Source organism: Pongo pygmaeus, chromosome 1 (genome assembly GCF_028885625.2).
Source record: "Pongo pygmaeus isolate AG05252 chromosome 1, NHGRI_mPonPyg2-v2.0_pri, whole genome shotgun sequence".
Taxonomy (NCBI): Eukaryota; Metazoa; Chordata; class Mammalia; order Primates; family Hominidae; genus Pongo; species Pongo pygmaeus.
Genome location: NC_072373.2, coordinates 21772501 through 21795127, shown reverse-complemented (window position 1 = coordinate 21795127; position 22627 = coordinate 21772501). Strand labels below are relative to the sequence as shown.

Sequence of the window (22627 nt, the reverse complement as noted above, 5' to 3'; positions counted from 1 at the left end):
GCCCCAGGGTCATCCTGGGCCCCGCCGCGCGCCCTGCCTGCCCCTCCCATCCCCGCCCCACCTGGCCCTCCCGCCCCGGTCCCGCCTCCTTCTTCCCGCCCCTCCCCTCCCGATCCAGCCTCCCGCCCCCTCCCCGCCCCGCCTCCCGCCCCAACCTAGTGCCCGACAGGAAACTTCCCACCTGGCGCTGCCCCCAACCAAAGTCATGAGGGCAAGGCTCCGGTTCCTGCCCTCACAGGGTCCCAGAAGCAAGGGCAGTGAGGACCTGTCCGTCTCTGGCACGGGGTGTCTGATTCTCCTTCGCTGTGGCGGGAAGCTGGCCGGATTTGAAGGTAATACCCAAGACCCCGATTCTCGACAGAAGAGGCGAGGGGAACGGTCTCGGGAGCAGGCAGGCCCTGCCTCGGAGCCGAAGGCCTCCGATGGGAGCAGGCACGCATCTCTGAGTAGGGCCGCGGGGGTGGACACTCTGGTGCCTTCCTGCAGGGGACGGGGAGAACAGGCTGCAGAGGAAGGCCAGGATCTATGGGCCGCGGCTCCCTAGGCAGGGCCAGGGGTCCAGGCGGGGTCTGTTTGGGGCGTGGGGCCCCAGGTGGGGTCTATTTGGGGTGTGCGTCTGCAGGATTCTGCCCGTGGATTTTCCTCTAGCTTGGGACAGGGTCTGGCTCTCCCAGAGGAAAAGCGTAGGAGCCCAGCTCCAGCTGTTTTCCTGTAGGTCAGAGCCTGCAGTGGGAGGGTAACTGGGGCCTGTGGAAGGGGACTTCTGGGGTCAGCCCCCAGGCAGGAGTGAGAGGCCCAGGCCCCTGGAGTTCCTGCCTCCAGGGCTGCTGACTTTGGGGGTACAGACCACAGGACACTGGACATCTTGGTCCCTACCCTTGGCTTCTAGGCCAGTGGAACGAGTCACTGACTTGGAAACCAGGGCCTGCCTTCTTTCTGCCTGGGGACCCAAGGTGCAGCTGGTAGTTGCAGTTCTGTGGGACGCTGGCACCATTACCTGCCACACCACCCACAGTGGTGGATGGGGGACAGGGCTGAGGCTGACACTCTGGAGCATGGATGAACACAGGGAAGGATGTGGCCTTGGATGTGGCTCTCAGGGATGCCCCAGACCTGGGATGTGGGCTTCAGGGTAGCTGGCCAAGGAGCTGCCCCTTCTGGTGGGTCAGCAGGCGGAAGGGCACAAGCATGAGGATGGTCTTGGTCCCTGAGGGAGGCACCTTCTCCGGAGGCCACAGCCCCCAGGATGCAGGGAGCCTGGCTTTGCCACAGCCAGCAACAACTTGACCTGGGGCTCCTGTTTCCGCCTCCATGGATTCCAGCCAATCACAATTGCAAGCCCAGGGCAGGGCAGGCACATGCTGGAGGCGCCCATAGGCCCCATCATGCTCCCTCCCTCTGTCCTCCCAGGCTAGAGTCTGTGCAGCCACAACAGGGCCTGACTTTTCCAGCCTTCCTGTGGGGGCCCACAGGTCCCACTCCCCAAGGAATCTGGGCCACTGCACGCCCTCACCCAGGCATGGTGGGGTGCACAGCCATTGTCCCCACACTTGCAAGTATATCCATCTTTGTGCAGCTCCCACGTAGCCTTAGGTCTTGAGCATCTGCATTGTTTCTCTGACCCCTTTCCTCAGGAACACTTGTTAGCTGCAGCCTGCCTGTCCTTTCTCACACTTGATAGGGATGACACGCAAAGGGCAGGAGATAACCACCGCACATCTGCAGCTCCTCACCTCGCACCCCAGGAGGCTGGTTCCCAGGGCGATGCGGCCTGTCAGACCTCTTGCAGAGGTGTGATTCCCTTTGCAAAGGCCCTCATATGTGCTGACACCATGCCTCTCCAACCCCGGACAGGATACCAGGGCGGCATACTTGGGAAAGGGGCATCCTGCCCGACACTTCAAACTGCTGTCTAGCCACACTGTGCACAGCGGCTGCCCCACAACCCACCTGGCCCTGGTGTCAGCGTTTTTTTTTTTTTTTTTTTTGCCAACCTGGAGTGAGGTAGGCAAAAGGAGTCATGGTCGTTGACTATGGAGTCATCGATGCCGGCTGCAGTTCAGCCGTTGCCCTGTGGAGGGCTCTGTCTCCCCCCACAGAGCTTCTGGCATTTGCTTTTTTTGCTGCATCTGTAACAGCCCCAGCCTGAGATTCTCAATGCTTGCTTTACCAAGAAAAAGTGACTGAGGCTAGCAGGGCTCTCGGGAGTGTCTGTGCACTGCCTACTGACTGCGGAAGCATGAGGGTCTTCACATACAGTTCAGGAGCGCAGGACCAAGCAGCCTGGACGGTAATGGGCTGTGACCTGTGCTACCCTGAGCCGCCAGTTTGCATTGGGCCCTGGCTGCCCTGGGGTCCGCAGTGCTGCCCTCATCATGAGAGAAGCTGGACAGCTGGTGCCCACCACCTGGTGGTGCCCATACCCTGCAGGTGCTGGACCTGCTGCTCAAAGGGGAGCCCCAGCTCCGGCAGAGGCACCTCAGCTGCCTGCTGGCAGTGCCTGGGGCACATACCCCCACCCTTGGCCTCAGCCTGTGCCTGTGTGGTAGGGTGCCAAGAGGGCCAAGCTCAGAGGTTACTGGTGGGGCTAAACAGGTGAGCCATGCCCACACTCAGCCTGGACCTGATCCTGGAAGGCTGCAGCCGTGCATGTTTGCTACCTCCCCCTCCTCCTCCACAAAGCACCTTTGCCGCCCGTGGTTTTGGCAGCGCCAACCCCATCTGTAGGAGGCCGGATGTCTCAGGGCATTCCCGTGCAGACCAGGGGTCCCTGGGAGCTAGCAGGGGGGCCCAGCATACAGGTCCCTGGAAAGCTGTTGGCTGGAGCGCATTCATTCGACAGACGCATATGAAGCACCTACTGTGTAAAGCTGCATTTGCAAGCACTTCACATGATTCACTGAACAGAGCAGACAGAAACCCCTGCCCTTGGGGGCTTCCATCATAGACAAGTGCCAGCGGCCCCACTGGATGCCACAGGCAGGCAATGTGCATAGCTGTGGCACGTGCTGTCCCTGCAGATTTGGATGCCTCCTCCCCTGCTGGGGTGGGGCAGCCAACCAGGGGCCAACTGAAAAAGTGCTGGACTCTCAGTCAAGGACAGGGCTGGGAGAGTGCCAGTCTCCACAAACTGTGGACCCACTAGAAGGTTCAGGCCTGGGGCATCCTCTGCAGGAGGATCCCACAAGAGTCCATTCCCCACCACAGGCCTCCACTGCTCACTGCTGTGCCTTGATCAGCCTGGACAAGCCCGCCTACACCTCCATCATGCCCAGTGTGAAGAGGGGCCAGGGACCCACCACTCCTGAGAACAGCATCCTTGGGAAGACCCAGCTGTGAGTGCACAGCAGGCACAGTCCCTCAGGCCCAGGTGAGGATTCAGCAGCAGATGGGATTCCACCCCATCCGTGGCCTCTCCAGCTGCCCACAGGCCCTGCAAAGGCAGGGAAGCGGCAAAGGCCAGCCCAACCCAGCCCTCCACTCTGGGTACCCAGAGGAAGGCACAGGCCACTGGTTCTGCAGCCCATCACCTGGAAGTGATGGAGGCCAACCCCAGCCCTGCCTGGAGGCCCTGGTGAGCTTGCCCAGCACAGCTCCAAACCCTCCCTGAGCCCACAGGGCAGAGCCAGGGGTGGCCCAATGGCCTGAGACGAGGGGACAGGGCTGGCCTATTAAGAGGAGCCTCCAGAGAAGGCACACCAGACACAGACTCCTGTCAGCTCAGGCGTCCTGGCCTAAGGAGGCAGGGCCCCCAAAAGAGCCAGGTCCTGGCACCATCTCCGAGCTCCCAGCAGGCCTGCTGCAGGTCAGAAGGGCCACATCCCATCTTGGGTCCCTGACCTCATTGGGCCTCACCTAAAAACAGGCACCCAGGCAGTGGCCATGAACAGCCAGGCCACGAGCCTCGACAGGGGTGGGCCCCAGGTCACAGGGAGGGCGGTCTTTATTTCTGGAAGGGCCCTGGAGCAGGAGGCTGCCTCTCGTCCACCCGTCCTTCTATCCTCACGACAGGTGCTATGGGGCCGCAGCAGCATAAACAGCCTCTCTCAGCCGCTGCAGCAGCTCTTTGGGCTGTGGTGAGAATGCGCTGGTGTCCACTCTCTGGAAGTCGGGGTGCACAACCAAGGAGGCCAGCACCTCTGTGATGCGCCCGGCATCAAAGGCTGCCTGTTCGAAACCCAACCCAGCACCGTCCTCAGCGGCTGCCTCCCTCAGGACCAGGAGCCTCTTCTCAGCGATGACCTTGAGGAAGTGGTAAAACTCTTCAAAGTTGATGCCCGAGCAGGACCTCATGATGACCTGGGCAGAGGGAAGAGGCCAGTGAGCTGACACCATGGACACAGTCCAAGCTGCAAAGGACCCGACATGCACCCAGTCCCCAAGGACGAAGAGGGGACCAATAAGACAGAGGCACTGAGAAGCTGGGCAGTGACCAAGGGAGTCTGAGCCATGCAGCCTAAAAGCCTCCCCCAGGACTCAGCCCAGGCTGTCCCACACTCTCACAGCCGGCACCTACCCACAGCTCGGCCTGATGGCCATACCCGCCCTGAGCTTGCAGGCCTCCCAGGGACCTGGCATCGATAGCCTCCACGCGCAGCCACCCCACCTGGCAGTGGTGGTGCCAGTCAGGCATGGAGTCCCTCCACTCGCTGACCTCCTCCTGCACAGCGCATAGCTCCTGCTGCAAGAAGCGCCACATGTTGGCCAGGTTGAAGCCATTGATCCAGTTGTGGTTGATGGAGATGGTGTCATCCTGGAAGGGGCACAGTGCAGGCAGGCCTGAGCCCATGGCAGGTGCCCCCCAACAACCCACATCTCCTGCGCCAGGAACCCACTGTGGGGTCCAGCCCTCTGCAGCCAAGAGGGCCCTCCTGTCTCCCAGCAGGGCTTGCTCAGCAGGGAAGTGGGTGGCGGGCTCGGACCACCTCAGGCCACAATGAACCCAGAGCAAGTAGACCCAGGGACCGGCAGTGGGTGAAACAGAGGCTAGGCCTCAGCGACACCACCTTGTGAAGGGGTCAGCCTCACCCATGAGCCACCCCATTCCAGCCCTGCTCTCGCTGGGAGAGTGGGGAGGTGGTGCTGCCGTCTTCCTGCAGGAAGGCCCCTGATAGGGGGCAGGAGAGCAGCACATTACCAGGTTGTGCACCTGGTGGTGCCAGCCACTGGGCACAAACACCATCTCGCCCGCCTCCTGCGTGATCTCCAAGGGTGGGCCAGCAAGCTGGCTCTGCGGGTGCAGGTGTGTGTCGCAGAGTGCTGGGGAGGTGACGTCGTAGGGCAGGTTGCCGTGGCGGTCCCGCAGGGCCTCTTCCTGCCCTGGGGGGAAGAGGAGCCACTTCTTCCTCCCACAGACATTGACAGACCAGCTGAAGGAGCGGAAGATGTCAGCATGGAACGGGGACCTGCAGCAGCAAGAGCGCCTGGTTCATGCCTGTAGGGGCTGGTATGGGCTTTGCTTGGCACCCCAGAGGCCTGGTCCAACTGAAGGAGGGGTGGCCCCTTGGTCTCAAGGGATGGCACCCACTGTGAGGCCTGTGCCAAGCAGCCCCCCTCCTGCCACCCTGAGCCTCCTAGTCCGCTCTGTCACCAGGCCCCTTCGGATTCCACTCCCACATCCATGGCCTCACCAGCTGCCCGCAGGCCCCGCGTAGACAAAGCGGTAGTCATCCACATCCAGTGCATCCCAGAACTCATTCAGCCAGTCGGAGGAGAAGTACACAGGCAGGGTGAAAACGTCCTCCATCGGGAAGTCCCTGTGAGGAGGGTGCAAGGGCACCACCGACAGCACGTGAGGCACGAGGAGACTAGGGCAGCACGAGTGGGGCAACTGAGACCAATCGGCTCCAGTGGAGCTTCCAGATGGCTGCAGCCCCCAAAGAGCCCCAGAGCCTCCTCTGAGCCAGATGCTGCTGGTGGGGGAGGCGGGGGCAGTCTGACTACAATGGTTCTGCTTATGAGAAAGTACTGATCATGCCTATAATCCCAGTGCTTTGAGATGCTGAGGTGGATGCATCACCTGAGCTCAGGAGTTCAAGACCAGCCTGGGCAACATGGTGAAACCTAGTCTCTTAAAAAAAAAAAAAAAAAAAAAAAAAAAAATGCCGGGCGTGGAGGTGCATGCCTGTAATCCCAGCTACTAGGGAGGCTGAGGGGATCTACCTCAGAAAAAAAAAAAAAGGAAAAAAACCATATTGACCTCCCAAAGAACAACACTTGCAGCCATGCGGAAGACAATCCAGTTTCTTTTAAACAGATTAAAGTGCCTCACGGGGATAAACAGCTCCTCTTTGTGCAGCCAGGGGCCATCTTCATCAGAAAGGCCTCTGGGTTCACGGAGCACTAGGGAAGGCAGCGCCTCGGTGCGTCCCAAGCCCCATTACCTGCACAGGTGCCAGTCTTTGAGGTAGAGACAGCCCCTGGGAGAGGAGTAGCCCGCCTGGATGTACTCTTTCCAGTAGGTGATGTAGTCTCTGAGAGGCATGTGCTCCTTGGGGTTCGAGTTGTATTCCTGGACCCCACAGTTTGCAACTGGTACAACCACGTCTCCTGAAATGAAAGTCAGGCACGGTCCATGCCATCTCCCTGGGCCCCGTCCTCACTCCAAACCGTCTGCAGAGGAACTCTCCAGGGGCCACGCGCCTGGCCTCCCTCACCCTCCCTGGTGCCCCTCTCTAGGCGGGGGCCTCCCGGGCCTGGGTCCCGCCGGCCTTTCCTCCCCGCCCGAGGTCTGCGCCCACCGCCCCACCGTAGGTCCGCAGCAGGTGGTCGAAGTCGGGCCTCCCCGCGGGCGTCACCCAGCGCCGCCGGCTGCCCCAGCCCTGCGTGAAGGCGCTGGAGAACACGCAGGGCAAGTTGGGCAGCAAGAAGCTCCGCACAAAGTCGGCGTAGGAGAAGGCGCCGGGCTCCGAGACGAAGGCTACCCGGCCCGGAGCCTGGCCGACGCCGGGGACATCGCCCCCCAGGCCTCGGAAGTGGCGGTCGGCGAGGTCGCGCGTCTCGCGGTCCATCCAGCTCCGCACGGGTCGAAGGACTCTCCTCCTCACTTCCGCCGGAGCGGAAACGGTGAGGACCAGCCTCGGAACCAGAAGACGCAGGTCGCCGCGTTTCTGCCCCACCAGCGCCTGGGGCTCTGGCCCTGCACGCATGCGCGCGGCTCGCCGCCGTCTTCACTGCGCAGGCGCCGAGCGGCCGAGGCGCCGCGGTCGGCTCTGGGTTGCATCTGGCGTCCCTCAGGTGAGCGACGGCGCTGGTCTGTTGGGGGCCCGGCTCAAGCCAAGCCGTAGCGTCCGCCCTCGGCTCAGTCCGCGCGCTGTGGCTGACCCAGCCCGAGCCCTCCTTCCCACATCCCCGGGGGGTGGGGGGTATGCGGGCTGCGCTGGGAGAGGGGCGGGGACAGAGGCGGTTCTGGGGGCGGGAGTGCGGCGGTGCGGGGGCGCCCAGGGATGATGGGACCCGGAGAGAACGGTGGGACCCAGAGGGAGAGCTGGGAGGCCCTGGGATGGTGGGATCTAGCGGAGATGGTAGGGGACGGTGGGGACCTGGAGAGGACGGTGGCACTTGGAGGGGATGGAGACAGTGGGGATCTGGAGGGGACGGTGGGACCTGGAGGGGATGGGGACAGTGGGGTCCTGGAGGGGATGGGGACAGTGGGGACCTGGAGGGGACGGTGGGATCTGGAGGGGATGGGGACAGTGGGGACCTGGAGGGGATGGTGGGATCTGGAGGGGATGGGGACAGTGGGGACCTGGAGAGCACGGTGGGGACCTGGAGAGGACGGTAGCACTAGGAGAAGATGGGGACATTGGGGACCTGGAGGGGACAGTGGGGATTTGGAGGGGACGGTAGCACTTGGAAGGGATGGGGACAGTGGGGACCTGGAGGGATCAGTGGCACCTGGAGGGGACAGTGGGATCTAGAGAGGATGGTGGGGACCTGGAGGAAAATGGTGGGAGGGCTGGAGGGGGCACGGTAACCTAGATGGGAGAATGGGGCCCACAGGGGACTGGAGGGCATGGCAAGGGGCCCCAGGGGATGACGTGTGTCTGGAGAAGATGGTGGGGAATGAGGGAGGGTGTGAAATGAAGGTGTGGTGGGAGTGTGGGTAGGGATTTGGGGCTGTGTACACATGAGCAGGGCTGAAGTGGGAGGACATCGGAGTAGTGACATGAGGAGTGTTTTGCCAAACTTGTAACTGGAGTTACCCCAAAAGTGGGGGCAAGGGAGTTCTCCACACTATCCTCAGGTGGGACCAGTTGGGATACCAAAGAAAGAAGTGCTAAATGCATGGTGAGCCCAGAGCAGTTTTTTGGGTTTTTTGGGGGGTTTTTTTGTTTGTTTTTTGAGACGGTGTGCAGTGGAGCCATCACAGCTTACTGCAGTTTCCACCTCCTGGGCTTGATTAATTCTTTAATTCTCCTGCTTCAGCCTCCCAAGTAGCTGGGACTACAGGCATGAGCCACTATGCCCAGCTTAGTTTTCTGGTTTTGTTTGTTCGTTTGTTTGTTTTTCTTGTAGAGACAGAGTCTCTGTGTTGCCCAAGCCGGTGTCGAACTTTTGGGCTCAAGCAATCCTCTTGCCTTGGCCTCCCTAAGTGCTGGGATTACAGGTGTGAGCCACTGCACCAGGCCCTGCCTGGAGCTTTTGTTAGGGGAACTTTCATATAGAGTGGGCTGCAGCAGTCCTCGAGATGGGCAGTAAGGGAAAAGGGATGTCCTCCCTAGGTATGTCTCTTGGAAGGGGTGTGGGTTATGGAGTTTATAGGAAGGTTTCAGGAATTTGGCTCAGGGCTAAGGTCATTTTCTTTGTAGTAAACCTAGATACTTTCTTCCATGCCTGGAAATGTTAAAGGCCCTGGATTGGGTTGAAGCCTGGTGGGGAAAACCTGTGGTCGGGGCACAGAGGGGTCAGGGTACTCTGTGATTTTCGGCCAGGACACAAAAGTGGGGCCATGGTGGACCCTATGTGATGTATGTCTTGGTGTGCTGGAGAAATCAGCTCAAAGCTACCTACATGGATGCAGAAGGGAAGATAGCAGATTCATTGCCCCCCAAAGCCTGGCAGGCTGTGTGCACATAGGCGCTCTACGAGAGAGTGCAGAGTTTGCGCAGCATTTCCCAGGCGTCTTGACAGGCAGGTGGAAGGAGGAACAGTTAGAACCGCTCATCTCTCCCAGAGAAATGAGAGGCAGCTTGTGCTGGTTTGCACACAGTGAGAGTCCTTTGAGTTAGGTTTGGAGGTCTGATGACAGTCTAGGGGCCATCAGACCATGACTGTGTCTTGTAAAATCCGGACACTGGGCTATCTCATTCCAGACCAAACAAAGGCATCCTAAGCGGGAGAGGGGCACCTGCCTTCCCTTTATGAAGCAATGGAAATGTTGTTTTATTTACTCTTATGAGTGGGGATATGGGAGGTTCTAGGAGTGCTGGGGCTCTGAGCCTTGCTGGAAGACTCTTTCCAGGGGGTGTGAGGTTTACCCAGGAGAACCGGGAGGAGCAGAAGAGGGAGGACCAAGGTCTGAGGAGTTGGAGGGAGGACTAGGAGGAAAGTGAGTTTTGGGAGTCTGAGTCCAAGTAGAGGTGGGATATGGGGGCAGGGACAGGAGGTGGAGAGTTGTTTTGGGGATTGTGTGTTCAGTATGTGCTATGGTCCCTTCCTGGTCAGCCGCATTGTGACTTGTGTGATCGCGGTATGCAATTGTTTATTGGGTTTTTTTTACACTAGAGAATCAGAATGTCTGGAGAAGTTACAGTTGCAGAGAAAGAATCACCTCCAGTTCCATCCAGAGATGATCGGGGTTTTTTTGCTTTGTTTTTTTTTGTTGTTGTTGTTGTTGTGTTTTGAGACCGTGTCTTATTTTGTCGCCCAGGCTGGAGTGCAATGGCACGATCTTGGCTCACTGCAACCTCCGCCTCCCAGGTTCAAGTGATTCTCCTGCCTCAGCCTCCTGAGTAGCGAGGATTACAGGCGCGCACCACCACGCCCAGCTAATTTTTGTATTTTTAGTAGAGATGGGGTTTCACCATGTTGGTCAGGCTGGTCTCGAACTCCTGATCTCGTGGTCTGCCCGACTCGCCCTCCCAAAGTGCTGGGATTACAGGCGTGAGCCACCACGCCCGGCCGAGATGACCGTTTTTTATTTCCTGCTGTAGAGCCGGCTTTTCTACGTTTCTTCACACATTCATTCATTCATTCATTCATTCATTTTCTCTCTCCGCTCTTCTCTCCCCCTAGTCCTTGCCTATACGTTCACACACGTATGCACACACACTCACACATACAGAGTCTCTTTCTCCATCGTGTATAATATACATATGTAAACTTTTGCTGCTTTTGGCCTTTTGTTTTTTACTTAACAATATGCTGTAACATCTTGCCACATATTGACCTCAATATTGACAATTAATTGACCTTAATTGACCTTGCCACATATTGTTCCTTAATTGCTAGTAGTCATTTGATTTTGGTTGTGGTGCATGCAGATCAAGGGAGGCCAATGAGGAAGATGTGGGGAGCAGAGTGTTTATACTTGTCTCAAGATCTTGGAATATGGTTCCGAGTTTGCCTCATGGGGAACTGAAATTCAGGTGGGCATTGCCTGGAAGGAGTTCCTGCAGCTCCATGGTTGAGCCTGTTTCCTAAGAAAGGAGCATTTGGGCTAGCAGGTCCGCAGCTCCCTGAGATCACTGAGCCTCTAGGACTTGGTGGGAGATGGAGCTCTCATTCTTGAGATGGAACTCTGGTTTAGTTCCCTGGTCCGCACGGTGCCCCCTCAGGTCAGTGTCACTGCTGTATACACAGGAGGCCTGGAGTGTTATCAGCTCTCATGGGACTGGAACATAGGCTTGTGTCACCCAGAGCGTGCTAGATCAGCCCTTGCATCGCTTGGGAATGGCAAGAAATCCACATTCTTGGGCCCCACACAGTACTCCATTAGGATGGTTTTTTGTTTTTGTTTTAAAATGGGGTCTTCCTCTGTCAGTCAGGCTGGAATGCAATAGCGCTGTCTTGGCTCACTGCAACCTCTGCCTTCTGGGCTGAAGTGATCCTCCCACCTCAGCCTCCCAGAGTGCTGAGATTACAGGTGTGAGCCACTGTGCCTGGCCAGGACTGGTTTTTAAGTCAGCACTTTGGAGAAAATGCAGTAAGCTTTGTACCGAATATGTGCTCCTCTGTCTCTGTGTTGCATGCAAACAGCCCCAGTGAGCGTGTCTGCACTTTGTGGCTAGAGTTGAGAACCTCTGAGGGAGTGGAAAGAGGGTCTGGGGGGCAGGGGAGGGGAGCCTGGAAAGATTGGCCGCACCCTACAGCACCTGTGGGCACACACAGCCACCACTGTTCTCACTTAGCTTCTTGGTCGCGAGGTAGTGGAAGGTGTGCAAGATGTTTTTTCTGTGACTGTGGAAATTAACTAAAAATAAGTTGTTTACTGGGTACTGAGCCTCACTCAGGGGACCCTTGAGTGATGGAAATGCTGAAAGAGACCCATTGTACAGATCGTCCTGCGTGCTGAGCCGTCCCTGTACTGCAGACTTCCTTCCCAAGAGCGTCACTTGTGTGGGTTGGCTGCAGACACCCTTGGGCCCCTGGCCATGACCTCCCTGGAGGATTCAGCTGTGTGTTCTCAGGGTCAGCACGGGTCCCCAGGCCCACACCTGCACTGGAGGAGGCAGGTTGCAGATTGCAACAGGCAGGGACACCGTGAGGGCTCCAGGACCTGGACTGATTGCAGAACTATGTGGTACAGGAGGGCATAGGCACAGCCCTGTTTCCATGTGGTGTGGTTGTGGTCAACTCAGCACAAATTCATTGGGTGCCCATGGTGTGTAGCGGGCCTTGTGGCCCTCCCATGACAGTGCCTTCTCTAGTGCCGCAGTCATGAAAGCACCAACTCTCTGGAGTTTTGCTTGGGCCGTGGTGGTGACAGTGCCTTAGGAAGGCGGGGAAGCCCTCTGAACAGAGACCTGAGGGTGGAGCCACCAATGAGACTCCCTGGCGTGGAAAGGCTGCTGGGAGCAGAGGGCAGGGGAAGGCCAGGGCAGGGAGGCCACGGGTCCTGCAGAGTCCATGAGGCTGCAGTAAGGAACTTGGATCTCATTCCAAGTACACAGGGAAGGGCTTTGGGCAGAGAAGTGACATATTCTAATTCTGTTCAATGATTATCTCATTGACTGCTGGAGGGGGAATGGGTGATGGGGATAGGATGAGGGTCAGGAGGTTGCCTGACAGGTTGTCCAGGTATGGAGGGAGGGAGGACTGCCTTGGATGGTGGGACTGTGGAAAGTAACTAAAAGTAGATTGTTTCCTGGAGATTGAGTCTCACTCAGGGGACACACGTATGATGGAAAGACTGAGAGAGACCCATTGTACAGATTGCAGCGTGTGATGAGTGAGTCCCTGTGACTACAACTCCTTCCCCAAGTGTGTTGCTTGTGCTGGTTGGCCCAGACAATGCCTGTGCCAGGTCAGTGGTGTGGTCTTGGGGTGGAGGGCGGGAACACAGCTGCCAGGGCATGTTCATGGCATGTTTCTGTGGGGGGAGGAAGAGAGGAGTCAGAAGTCCTAGGCCCGTGGTGCCTTTACTGAGAGAGGAACTGACTCTGGTGCTGCTACACTGGGGTGCCCATTAGGGGTGGGAGGAGATGCCCAGCAGGTGATAGGGGAGGAGCTGAAGGGGGGGCTGTGAAGTTGGGGTGCCCGTTAGGGGCGGGGGCAGATGCCCAGTGGGTGGCAGGAGGGGCTGTGAAGTTGGGGTGCCTGTTAGGGTCAGGAACAGATGCCCAGCGGGTGATAGGGGAGGGGCTGTGAAGTTGGGGTGCCTGTTAGGGTCAGGGACAGATGCCCAGCGGGTGATAGGGGAGGGCCTATGAAGTTGGGTTGCCCGTTTGGGATGGGGGCAGATGCCCAGCAGGTGATAGGGGAGGAGCTGGTGGAAGGAATGTGAAGTTCAGGTGCCTGTTAGGGGTGGGGGCAGATCAGCAAGTGATCAGATGTCCAAGTTTGAAGCGTGAGGGAGTCTGGCTGGAGTGGGTATTTGGGAGGCAGCGGCTTGGGGGTGATGTTGAGTTTCTGGCCTGTGTTGTCTCAGCTGGAAAAAGAGGGTGCAAGGAGGAGAGGTTGTGCCCTGTGTAGTCAGGTGCATGAGGAGGCTATGGCCAAGGAGAGTGGACGCAGACGTTCATGGAAGTGGGGCTGGAGACCTGGAGAGTGTAGTGGCCAGGGAGCCAGGGTGCAGTGACTCTCAGCAAGGCCCCTCGGCTCATGGGCCAGGTCCAGCTACCACATTTTTGTAAGTGAGGTCCCGTGGGGCAGCACACCCTATGTTGGTGTCTTGTGTGTGGCCACTTTCATTCCACCCCAGCAGAGCTGTGTAGTTGTGACAGAGACCGTGCGTGGTCCTTCACGGAGAGTGCAGTGCCTGGCATGGGAGGGCCAGAGAGGTCTCGGGGCTGAGAGAGAGAGAGTGGGATCAGGGCCCCGGGAGGAGGGTCTGGCCTTGGAGGTGAAAAGGGACCACGTTCTCCTGTGGCCCCTGTGTGGGGCCAGGTGTGTCGTCGGGTAGGGGAATGGCTGGCCGGCGTGGGGGCTGTGTCCAAACTTGGGCTGCTTCTGATGTTCCATGGGGTGTCCTCGCTTCCGTCCTTGCACCGCATCTCCGTTGACTAAGGTTTTCTGGGAAAGAAGCCCTGGAAACCTGCAGTTGGAAAAGCGTGGCTACAAGTTTCTCTTCTGGCTTCTTCCTGGGTTGTTGTCAAACTTGAATACTTTCCTTATATTTATTGTTTAAAATGTGATAACGAGAAGAGGCTTGGTTGTTCATGTCCTAATTTTTTGGTCTTTTTTCCCTTCTTTCTTTTTTTTCTTTTTTTAAAGAGATGGAATTTCACTCTGTTGCCCAGGCTGGAGTGCAGTGGTACAATCACGACTCACTGCAGCCTGGACCTCCCAGGCTCAAGTGATCCTCCTACCTCAGCCTCCTGAGTAGCTGGGACCACAGGTGCACACCAGCACACCCAGCTTTCTTTTTGAATTTGAAACATTTTAGAGCTGGTGACCTTAGGTCTTTTAGTTATTTTAATGGTGGGTAAAAAGGTCCAGAAGGTGAGGTGATGTTTCCAGAGCTGTAAACTGTGCTGCAACACCAGTAACAGGACTTCTCCGGGGAGGTTGTGCATAATTTCCCTCCGCACTCCTGGAATACCTCCCAACCATGCCTGCTTAGCAATGGTTAGCACACGTTCACTGTCCACACTGTGTCTAGCTCTCTGTATAGAGGTGGTGGTGGTGAGGCATGGTCCCTCCCCTCAAAGGCCAGGTATGGCTGAGGTCTGGGCAGCCTCTTCAGCCAGGAGCATGGGCACAGCAACTCCAGGGCTGAGCAGGGAGGGCCACGGCCCCTCCTGTGGGTACTGGCTTGCCTGACTTTGAGGAGCATGACTGAGTTGGTGTAGTTTATCCTCCTCCTAATTCTGAGAAGCAGACATCTTTGTGTCCCCATAGTCCAGAGCCTGCTGGGTGGCCTTGCAGCTGCTGTGGCAGAACAGCGTCATGGGTCCTGTGTGTGGCCTGCCGGACCCTCGCCATGGCCCTGGTGGGGAGTGGGTAGCCCTGGAGGGGGCGGGTCCTGTGTATGGCCCACTGGGCCCTTGCTGTGACCCTGGGGGTGCTGGGGATGTAGCTAGGTTGACCATGGTACTGAAGGTCTTGGCGCCCTCTTCTGTGTCTCCTGAGGGGCCATGTGGGGTACTCAGGTGAGTATTCCCCAGTTGCAGAGGAAGGTGCAGTGAGATACCTGCTGCCTAGGGCTTCCTCTGGCCTCCTTCTGGTGGTGAGAGATGGTGTTGCCTAGGAAGGGCAGCTCTGGCCCACCCATGGATCTGCTTGGCCTTGGTGTGTGCTGCAAGCCCACCTGTCAGGCCCTCCCCAGAAGAGGAGGCCAGCCTTAAATCTCCCAGAGCCTTCCTGGGCAGAGAGAGTGCAAGGTGCTTTGTGTTTGTTGATGTTGGGGTTCCCTGCAGTCTGGCTGAGACAGGTTCTCACAAGGCCTCCCGTGGGCTCCAGCCTCCCTGAGCCCCGGCTCTCCTCTGTGACTGGGTGCTGTAGTCACTGCTGGCCTTGGCTCCTTGCTGCCCCTGCATTGCGTATTTGAGACTACAGAAGGCTCGCCTTCCCGGCAGTCCCAGGCCTTGCAGGCTCTTCCAGAAGGTTCTCTGACACCTGCTCCCTTCACTGCTCAGTGGCAGTCACAGGCCATGTCATCATTGCTGGTCTTTGAATGTCACTATCTGTCTGCTCCCCTGGACCTCCCTTGGTGCCTGGACTGTGTCCTGTGTCTCCTTAGATACCCATACCCTAAGAGCTGCTTTCTTGGAGTTGGGAGACGGGGTCAGCCAAGGTACCCTGGGTTCCTTGGGCTTTCACCACAATAAGCTGTCTACAGCATCCCTCGAACCCTGACATTTTTATTATTTCTAAGTCTCGTATCTTATTGTGTGTTGATGATAGAATTCTCTTACTTAATATAGCAGCTTCCTTTTCGGCTTCTCCTAATCTCAGGTACAGCCGACCCTCAGTACCTGTGGTTTGGTCCCAGGACCTCCTGCAGATGCCCAGTTCCCTGGTGTGAAGTGGCGTAGTATCACGTGTCCTCTCTGTGCATCCTGCCATCAGCCTTATGTCATCTCTGTCACTTACAAGCCTGCCACGGTGGCGTGCTGTGGGGGTAGTTGGTGCTGTGTTGCTTAGGGAATAAAGATAGGAAAAACAGTCTGTGTATGTTCAGTGCAGGGACAGCTTTGTTTTTTTTTTTTTTTTAGCATTTTTTGACCTATGGGTTGTTGAATACACGGATATGGAGCCCAAGGATGTGGCAGGCTGGCTGTACTGGTGATTAGTGATCAGTTCACATGAGCAATGAGAGCTGGCGATCTGGACTGATCTACAGAGTGGACACCAACAGTTGATTGGCATGTATGCATGTCTGGGAAATGCAGTCCTGAGCTTTCTATGGTGATTTAAGAGGAATACTGGGAGGTATTTGTGGAATACTTGAGCCACATCAGCATAGAAGTTAAATTCATTGTGCTGTGAAGGAGTCGGGTCATTTCGCTTTAATGTGGCCCCTTACTTTTGTATATATTGAGCACATTGCAAGTGAAGTTTCCTCCCCCTCCTCTCTTCCCCTTCTCCCTCCCTCTCTCTCCTCTCCTTCCTCCTCATCCTTCTGTGTGTGAGCTTTTGTGGTTAGTTGTTGTCTATGGCCAGCTCTGTTCAGATACTAAAAACAGAGAGACCAGTGGCAGATCCTGGGTGTGGCAACGCCCTGGCAGTCATGAAACAGGTGGATTCAAGAAAACGGCAGGCTCTAGGCACTCCTGCCGGCCAGGTCAAGCTAGTGCTTGTGGGTGCTCCTGGGTGCTCACAGGGATAGTCCTGCCTCGGGGAGTGGCTGTGCTATGCCAAGCACCTGGGAGTGCCCTGCTGACCTCATGAGGCTGTGGGGCCACACAACTGTCAGCCCCACTCAGGGATAGGGGCAGGAGGGAGGGGCTCGCTCACTTGCCTGAGCCCACAGCCTCGGGTGGAGCTGGTTGCCCTGACTCTGCACCTGTGTTGTCGGTGAGAGGAAGCGTGCCAGGATCTGTGTGGCCTGTGTGGCTGTGCTCTTCTCCCTGGGCTTTTGCCTGAGGCAGTGGTTTCAAATGCTCTTGGAATTGTAGCACCCAGCTGAAATTTAGTTCTGGTACACCTGTCATGCATGCGTTTATTAATTTTAATGTGATTTTCTATTGTTTGTTATAAACATCCAGTAAGCCTTTAATTGAACCATTACATACAGAAATACCAACAAATCAAAACAGAGCATGCAAAATCACAAGTGCACCCAGGGCAAGGGGTGGACAGAAGCAGCCCCACAGAGGCCCCTGCAGGGCCTTCCCCTCTCCCCAGGTGCAGCAATCTTCCTGACCTCTTAATGTTGAACTTTTCATATGCTTACTTTCTAAACGAAATAAAATTTGTAGAAAGTCTTGATGTCCCCGAATAGAAACATCTTAGGGTGTTGTGAGCTGAGAGTGGGTGTGTGGCATTTGCTGCCTAAATATTTAGTGGCATCAGAGAGCAGTCTGGTGTGAAGGACCCACACCCCAGAGCAGAATGGCCTTGCAGATGTCATACACATCACCCAGGGGCTACATGGGTCTGAGACGGCTTCCACCTTCCTGTAGGAGGCCCCAGCCTTGATGGTCTCAGCCGTCTCGGCACAGCGGGCTTCCTGTCTGCCTGGGTCCCAGGTGGATGCTACACACATGGTGGATCTGTGTCACAGCTGGAGAGTCCCGGGTTCAGGAAATTTCCCATGCTGTAATGGGCATGTCGGCAAGACAAGCCTGCTTACCTCTGCCCCCAGAGAAGACGGCATCCTTAGTACCCGGCTCACATCCTCTCTCTGGCCAAGAGGGAGAAACCAGTCACAGCCCCAGGCTGCTCACCACGCAGGCATTCTGGAAAACAGTCTGGGCCGAAGCTGCCACGGACACTCAGGGATGTGAGGAGAGGTGCATCCCATCCACATCCACCCAGTCTCATTCTGTCTAGGCTTCCAGCGGGATTTCTCATTGATTAGCCTGGCTGGGACCAAATCTGTCCAGTCACAGGGCATTCAGTCAAGGCTGCCACCTCAGCCATGCCCCAGGGGCCCAGCTGCACAGACATCTGAAAGCCCCAAACATCCATCCCATTCACTCAGTAACAGGTTGTTGCCAAGGAGGGTAATTAATGAAATGGGGTCCTTCCCCTCTCACGACTTCCAGCCAGATGAGCAGGTGGCACCCTCCCTGTGCTGAGTGCCATGCCCCGGAAGGAGGGCGGGTGTGGGAGAAGGTGGGTGGGGGCTCTGTCTGTGGCCACATGGGCATTCTGTGGACTGGGGAGACTAGCCAGGCAGCCCCCACAGTCCAGCCACACCTCCTTCCCTGCAGTGGTTGCACACCCTGTGGTCTGTGTGTGACGACATATTGTGTGTTCTCAGATGGCTGTGTCCTCATACAATTAAGGTCCCATTTGATGCAAGCTCTTCAAATGCAGGTGTGGCTTTTCAGTGTGTCTCGTCTAGCCTTGTGTTGGGGACATGGTGTCTAGTGCAGCAGTTACATGAAAGACCTGGCTCTTAAGAGTGTAACTGCATGAGCTGCAGGAACCAGGGACTGGATGAGGATAGGTGGTACCCAGCAGATAATTTAGCACACAGTGGGACTCATGAATGTGCTGCCAGAATGAGGAGAACCCCACAGCCTCTAGCTGTGCCATGGAAAGCCCACACTTTTTGATGTCTGGGGGGATTACACTGGCTGGCTGTCCTGTTTGTATAAGTAAAGTCACGTTACAGTGAAATTCTGTGAGAAAAGTGGGAGAAATGCCACCCTACCCTTGGACCTTTCTCTGCTGTCAGAACCTTGGCGAGGCATCCCCGGCCTGGCTCTGGCCCTGGCAGAGTCCTGCACTCGTGCCTGGATCTCGCACAAGGCCCTCGTGTTTTCTTAACCTTACATTATCTGTATGATGAGAGAGTTGGGCTGCATGTTCCATGAGGGTTAGTTCAAATCTGTCATCCGAGACTTTCCAAACTGTACTGATAAATGTAGATGTGAAAACATGATAGGACACCTTCATTGCTTGCAGCTATGTAAAACTACATACACACAATAAGTTAGTACGCGTACGTGTTACTACTCAGTTCTGTAGAATGCTATAAGGTTAGGTGGGGTTATGAGAAGGGAAAATGCTTGTCTGCAGGATTGTTTTCTCTATGCAATGAAGTTGATGAATGGAAGTTTCCAAAGGAGAATGTGCATCTAGAGGGAACATCATGGCCAAAAGACAGCGCTCCTTGGAACGGTCTGAGAGTACATCCTGGGACTGAGGTCCGAGGCCCAGGGCCCTGGCAAAGTCTCCAGTGATGTCCTCCTCAAGTCTCGTCCAGCAGTGGACACTGATCCAAGCAGGGTGGCTTTGCTGGGTGCAGGGGCACAGATTGTGGTGAGGGGGATGACAGTGTGAACCCTCTGCCTGGGAGATGGGCATGAGTCTGGGACTCAGGGGTCCTGGTTCCAAACCAGCCCTCCTGCTCTGGCTGCTCCTCCTTCACCTGCTGAGAGGGTACATGGGCTTTGTCATGCAGCCACAGGTGGATAGAGAGTCAGCCATGTGCTGCAGCCTGTGTGAACCCAGAGCCGCAGGGGAGGCAGCATCCTTGTGGGGTTGCTTGTGTCTCCAGTCCATGGGTGACGGCACAGCATTACTGTCTCTTCTCCTTCAGAGGCAGAAGAGGCCTGGACCTTGGTGCACACAGACCCAGGAACAGATGAGCAGGGACGTTTGCATCCACACCTGGCCGTGCACCTACTACCTGGAGCCCAAGAGGCGATGGGTTACTGGACAACTGTCCTTAACGTCGCTGTCGCTCAGGTTCATGACTGACAGCACTGGAGAGATTCTGGTCAGCTTCCCCCTCTCCAGCATAGTTGAGATCAAGAAGGAGTCTTCACATTTTATCTTCAGCTCCATCACTATCCTGGAGAAGGGCCATGCCAAGCACTGGTTCAGCTCCCTGCGGCCAAGTCGAAATGTGGTCTTCAGCATCATCGAGCATTTCTGGAGGGAGCTGCTGCTGTCTCAGCCTGGAGCCATGGCAGACACGTCTGTCCCAAGGACCCGGGGCGAGGAGCTGACGGGACTCATGGCTGGATCCCAGAAACGCCTGGAGGACACAGCAAGGGTCCTGCACCACCAGGGCCAGCAGCTGGACAGCGTCATGAGAGGCTTGGACAAGATGGAGTCAGACCTGGAGGTGGCGGACAGGTGGGCTTGCTGTGTACACTTTGCAAGGCACACACAGAGTAAGATGCACATGTGTGGAGGCTCACAGGCACTGTTCTAGGCCACTGCACCATATTTGCACACATCCAGCATTCTGAGATCATGGCTGTGCACCTGCTGTACACGCTTAGTGGGTACTCACAGTAAGATCCAGCACTTGGAAAGTGAGGCTGTGAATACACTGTGCACTCTGCTGGAAACACACAGTGAGATCTGAGTGAGTGCTGGCTCACTGGGTGCCTGGCACCACTGCCGTCCACTGTACCATGCTGAGTCCACACCCAGCAAGCAGAGACTGTGCTGTGACCTCCTGTACACACTCCTCTGTTTCTGGCTCCTATGTGGTGATGGGGACAGGCCCTGGCCTCTGAAGTCACAGAGGGTGGAGTGAGGTCTGTCTTGATGACGGCCTCTGTTAGTGAGGTGTCTCCTGTCAGCATCTGTGGCTCTTATGTGGTAATGGGGATGGGCCCTGGCCTCTGAGGTCACAGAGGGTGGAGTGAGGTCTATCTTGGTGACAGTCTCTGTGAGTGAGGTGTCTCCTGTCAGCATCTGCCGTTTGTTCATAAGCTATGTTCTTCTGTTATGTTTCTTAGTATGAAAATCCTAGTGTATGTCCAGAAAATTTCTTCAGTTTGTTTAAGAATGCTTTTCTTTTTTCAAGTCCCATTTTTGCTTTCTGAGTCCTGCTGTCTTCTGTTTGGGTACTCCTTTCTTATTTGGCTTTCTTTTAGTGTTGCTATTCTAGTGTATGTTTCTGGTTTTTATCTTCCTACCATTTATCATTTGTACTTGTAATTTCTTAGAACTCTTTTGTGTTCCTCCAGTTTCCTGGAAAAACCTTCGGGTCTTGCGTCATGGCCTGAGCATCTTCTCTGTTTGGATATTATTAATAGTTTTGTTTTGCTTATGGTTTCTGGGTTTTCAAGGTGCTTGTTTATTGCCTTTTTTTTCGCGGTCGTTTTTCCTAAGATGGTTTGTGTGGGGCTGAGGTATCAGCCATGGGCCCTTTACTGGGACCCTCAGTTCCTCATCCTGGGGTCCCGTCTGGAGCGTGAGCCTTGCGGGGGCTGCTTTCTGGCTCAGGGGGTGCCCACTTGGGTGGGTCCATCTGGGAGCCGAGGATCTCCCAGTGCAATGTCACATGGACTTGTGCCTGTATGTTGCTGATTCTTCCTGCCGCTGCTGGGAGGGTGCTGGTACTCCCTCCTCATCACCCCATAGGGCTCTGGCATCCTAATTGCATGGTCTCGCAGCATGCCGCTGCTGGCATACTATCCACCTTCCTGGATTTGCCAGTCTGCCCACTTTTCAGTGTCAGGCTGCCACTGTGTTTGTCTGTTTCCTTTGTCTTTGGAGAAGTGTGTGTTGAGTTTGCCGTCCTTTTCTGTTGCTCTCTGCCCCTTTTTTAAGGACATGTCCTTGAGAGCATGTGTGTGTGTGTGTGTGTGTGTGTGTGTCTATGTGTCATCTGTATGTGTATGTGTGTCTGTGTGTTTCTGTTTGTGTGTGTATTTGTGTGTGTCATCTGTGTGTGTGTGTTTCAGTACACATAGCTCAGGTTTTTACATGCTTCCAATTACTTTTATTATTTCTTGAAAAGTCGTTTTGAAGCGTGTTGTTTCTCGTTTTGTGATTATTCGGAGGAAAGTGAGAACTTCCTCCCAGCACCCACAGCTGCAGCGGGGAGAACCTCTGTGTCCCTGGAATCCCGCCTTGGCGTTGGCCACTGTCCCTCAGCCCTAAGCTGGGGTCATATTGGTGCATCAGTATTGCATGCAGGTTAGTTGGACTGAGGTCACATCTTGTACTTGACTAAGAAGAGATCCTTTCTGTCAAAGCTTTGCTGGCACAAGGCTGGAGCCGGAAGATGACAGAGCCCCCGACAATCCCAGCTCCTCTGTGTAGATGGCAGGTGTGTGTTCTGCCCTGGTCAGAGTCTGCAGGGGGCCAGCAGCTGGAGCCCCAGGGACAGTTGCAGGCCTAAGGCCATGACTCTGTTGCTCGGATCAGTTCTTGTTCTTTTAAGGCCTTCAGCAGGTTGCACGGGGCCTGCCCGCATTACAGGCCCAGCTGCTTTCCTGGGAGTCCGCCAATTTCTATTTAATCTCATGGACACACACCATCACAGACATGTGCAGAGTAGTGCTTGACGACTGGGCCTCGTGGCCCTGCTATGTGGACACTAATGTGACCATCACAGCCTCCTGGGAGGCACATGCCCTGGCGAGCTGGGACTGGCCCTCTGCCCTCTGGCCTGTGGGGTTCTGGAGCCCTCCCCACGGTGCCTCCGTCCTGGCTTCTCCCTGCCCTGGCTCGCTGCTGAGGGGTGTCCCTGGGCTGGACTCTGAGAGTGTCTGCAGGGGGAGGCCTGGGGATATTCGCAGAGGACTGAGCCCTGGCCATAGGCAAGGGTGCTGCGGTCCTGGAGGGGAGGCTGTGGGTGCACAGTGTGGCTTTCCCTGCTTCCTGGGGTGTCGTCCTCCTCCCAGTCACAGACAAAACAAATGCCATGGAGAAGGAGCATCTTTTTCTGTGCCCAGCTGAGTTTCTGCATGGCCACATGGCATCAGTGCCAGCGTTGTGTGCCCCCAGAGACTGTGTAGAGGGAGATTGGGAGGAGGCTGCCAAGGCACACGATTATCCACAGCATGGACCCAGAGCCCCCATGTTTGCTATTGACTCCTGCTGGGAAATGAGCCGGGCACCAAGCGATGGGCCTGTCCCTTCTTCTGGAAATGTAGTGGGT

At 56.2% G+C, this 22627-nt stretch overlaps 2 protein-coding genes across 15 annotated transcripts in view; one reads left to right on the top strand and one right to left on the bottom strand.

The window, feature by feature from the left end:
• The first annotated feature begins 174 nt into the window (after positions 1–174).
• SNAP47 (synaptosome associated protein 47) overlaps positions 175–22627 on the top strand; it is a 52606-nt gene continuing 30153 nt past the window's right edge. For 8 of the 10 annotated variants that reach the window (XR_010127666.1, XR_010127669.1, XM_054467508.2 and 5 more), the window contains exons 1-2: positions 7124–7236; positions 19319–19860. Coding sequence is in view for 7 of the 10 variants with exons in the window: in XM_054467508.2 (XP_054323483.1) it covers positions 7147–7236; positions 19319–19860 (632 nt within the window). In the remaining 3 variants the exon portion in view is untranslated. Of the gene's footprint in view, positions 333–7123; positions 7237–19318; positions 19861–22627 lie in introns of those variants that run through there. The other 2 variants (XM_054467560.2, XM_063671609.1) reach the window with 2 other exon arrangements.
• Positions 2850–7149, bottom strand: JMJD4 (jumonji domain containing 4). Of its 5 annotated transcripts, none has more exons than XM_054467591.2 (6): positions 6749–7148; positions 6384–6549; positions 5631–5756; positions 5138–5405; positions 4607–4753; positions 2850–4299 (listed from the first exon to the last, which is right to left on the bottom strand). In XM_054467591.2, exons 1-6 carry the CDS (start codon positions 7146–7148, stop codon positions 4015–4017), a joined length of 1392 nt encoding a protein of 463 aa, XP_054323566.2. In that variant the 3' UTR covers positions 2850–4014. The 5 variants fall into 5 exon arrangements, with proteins under 5 accessions (XP_054323566.2, XP_054323576.1, XP_063527696.1 ...); XM_054467601.2 differs by having other exon boundaries at positions 4517–4753; positions 6749–7010; XM_063671626.1 differs by having other exon boundaries at positions 4517–4753; positions 5150–5405; positions 6749–7010.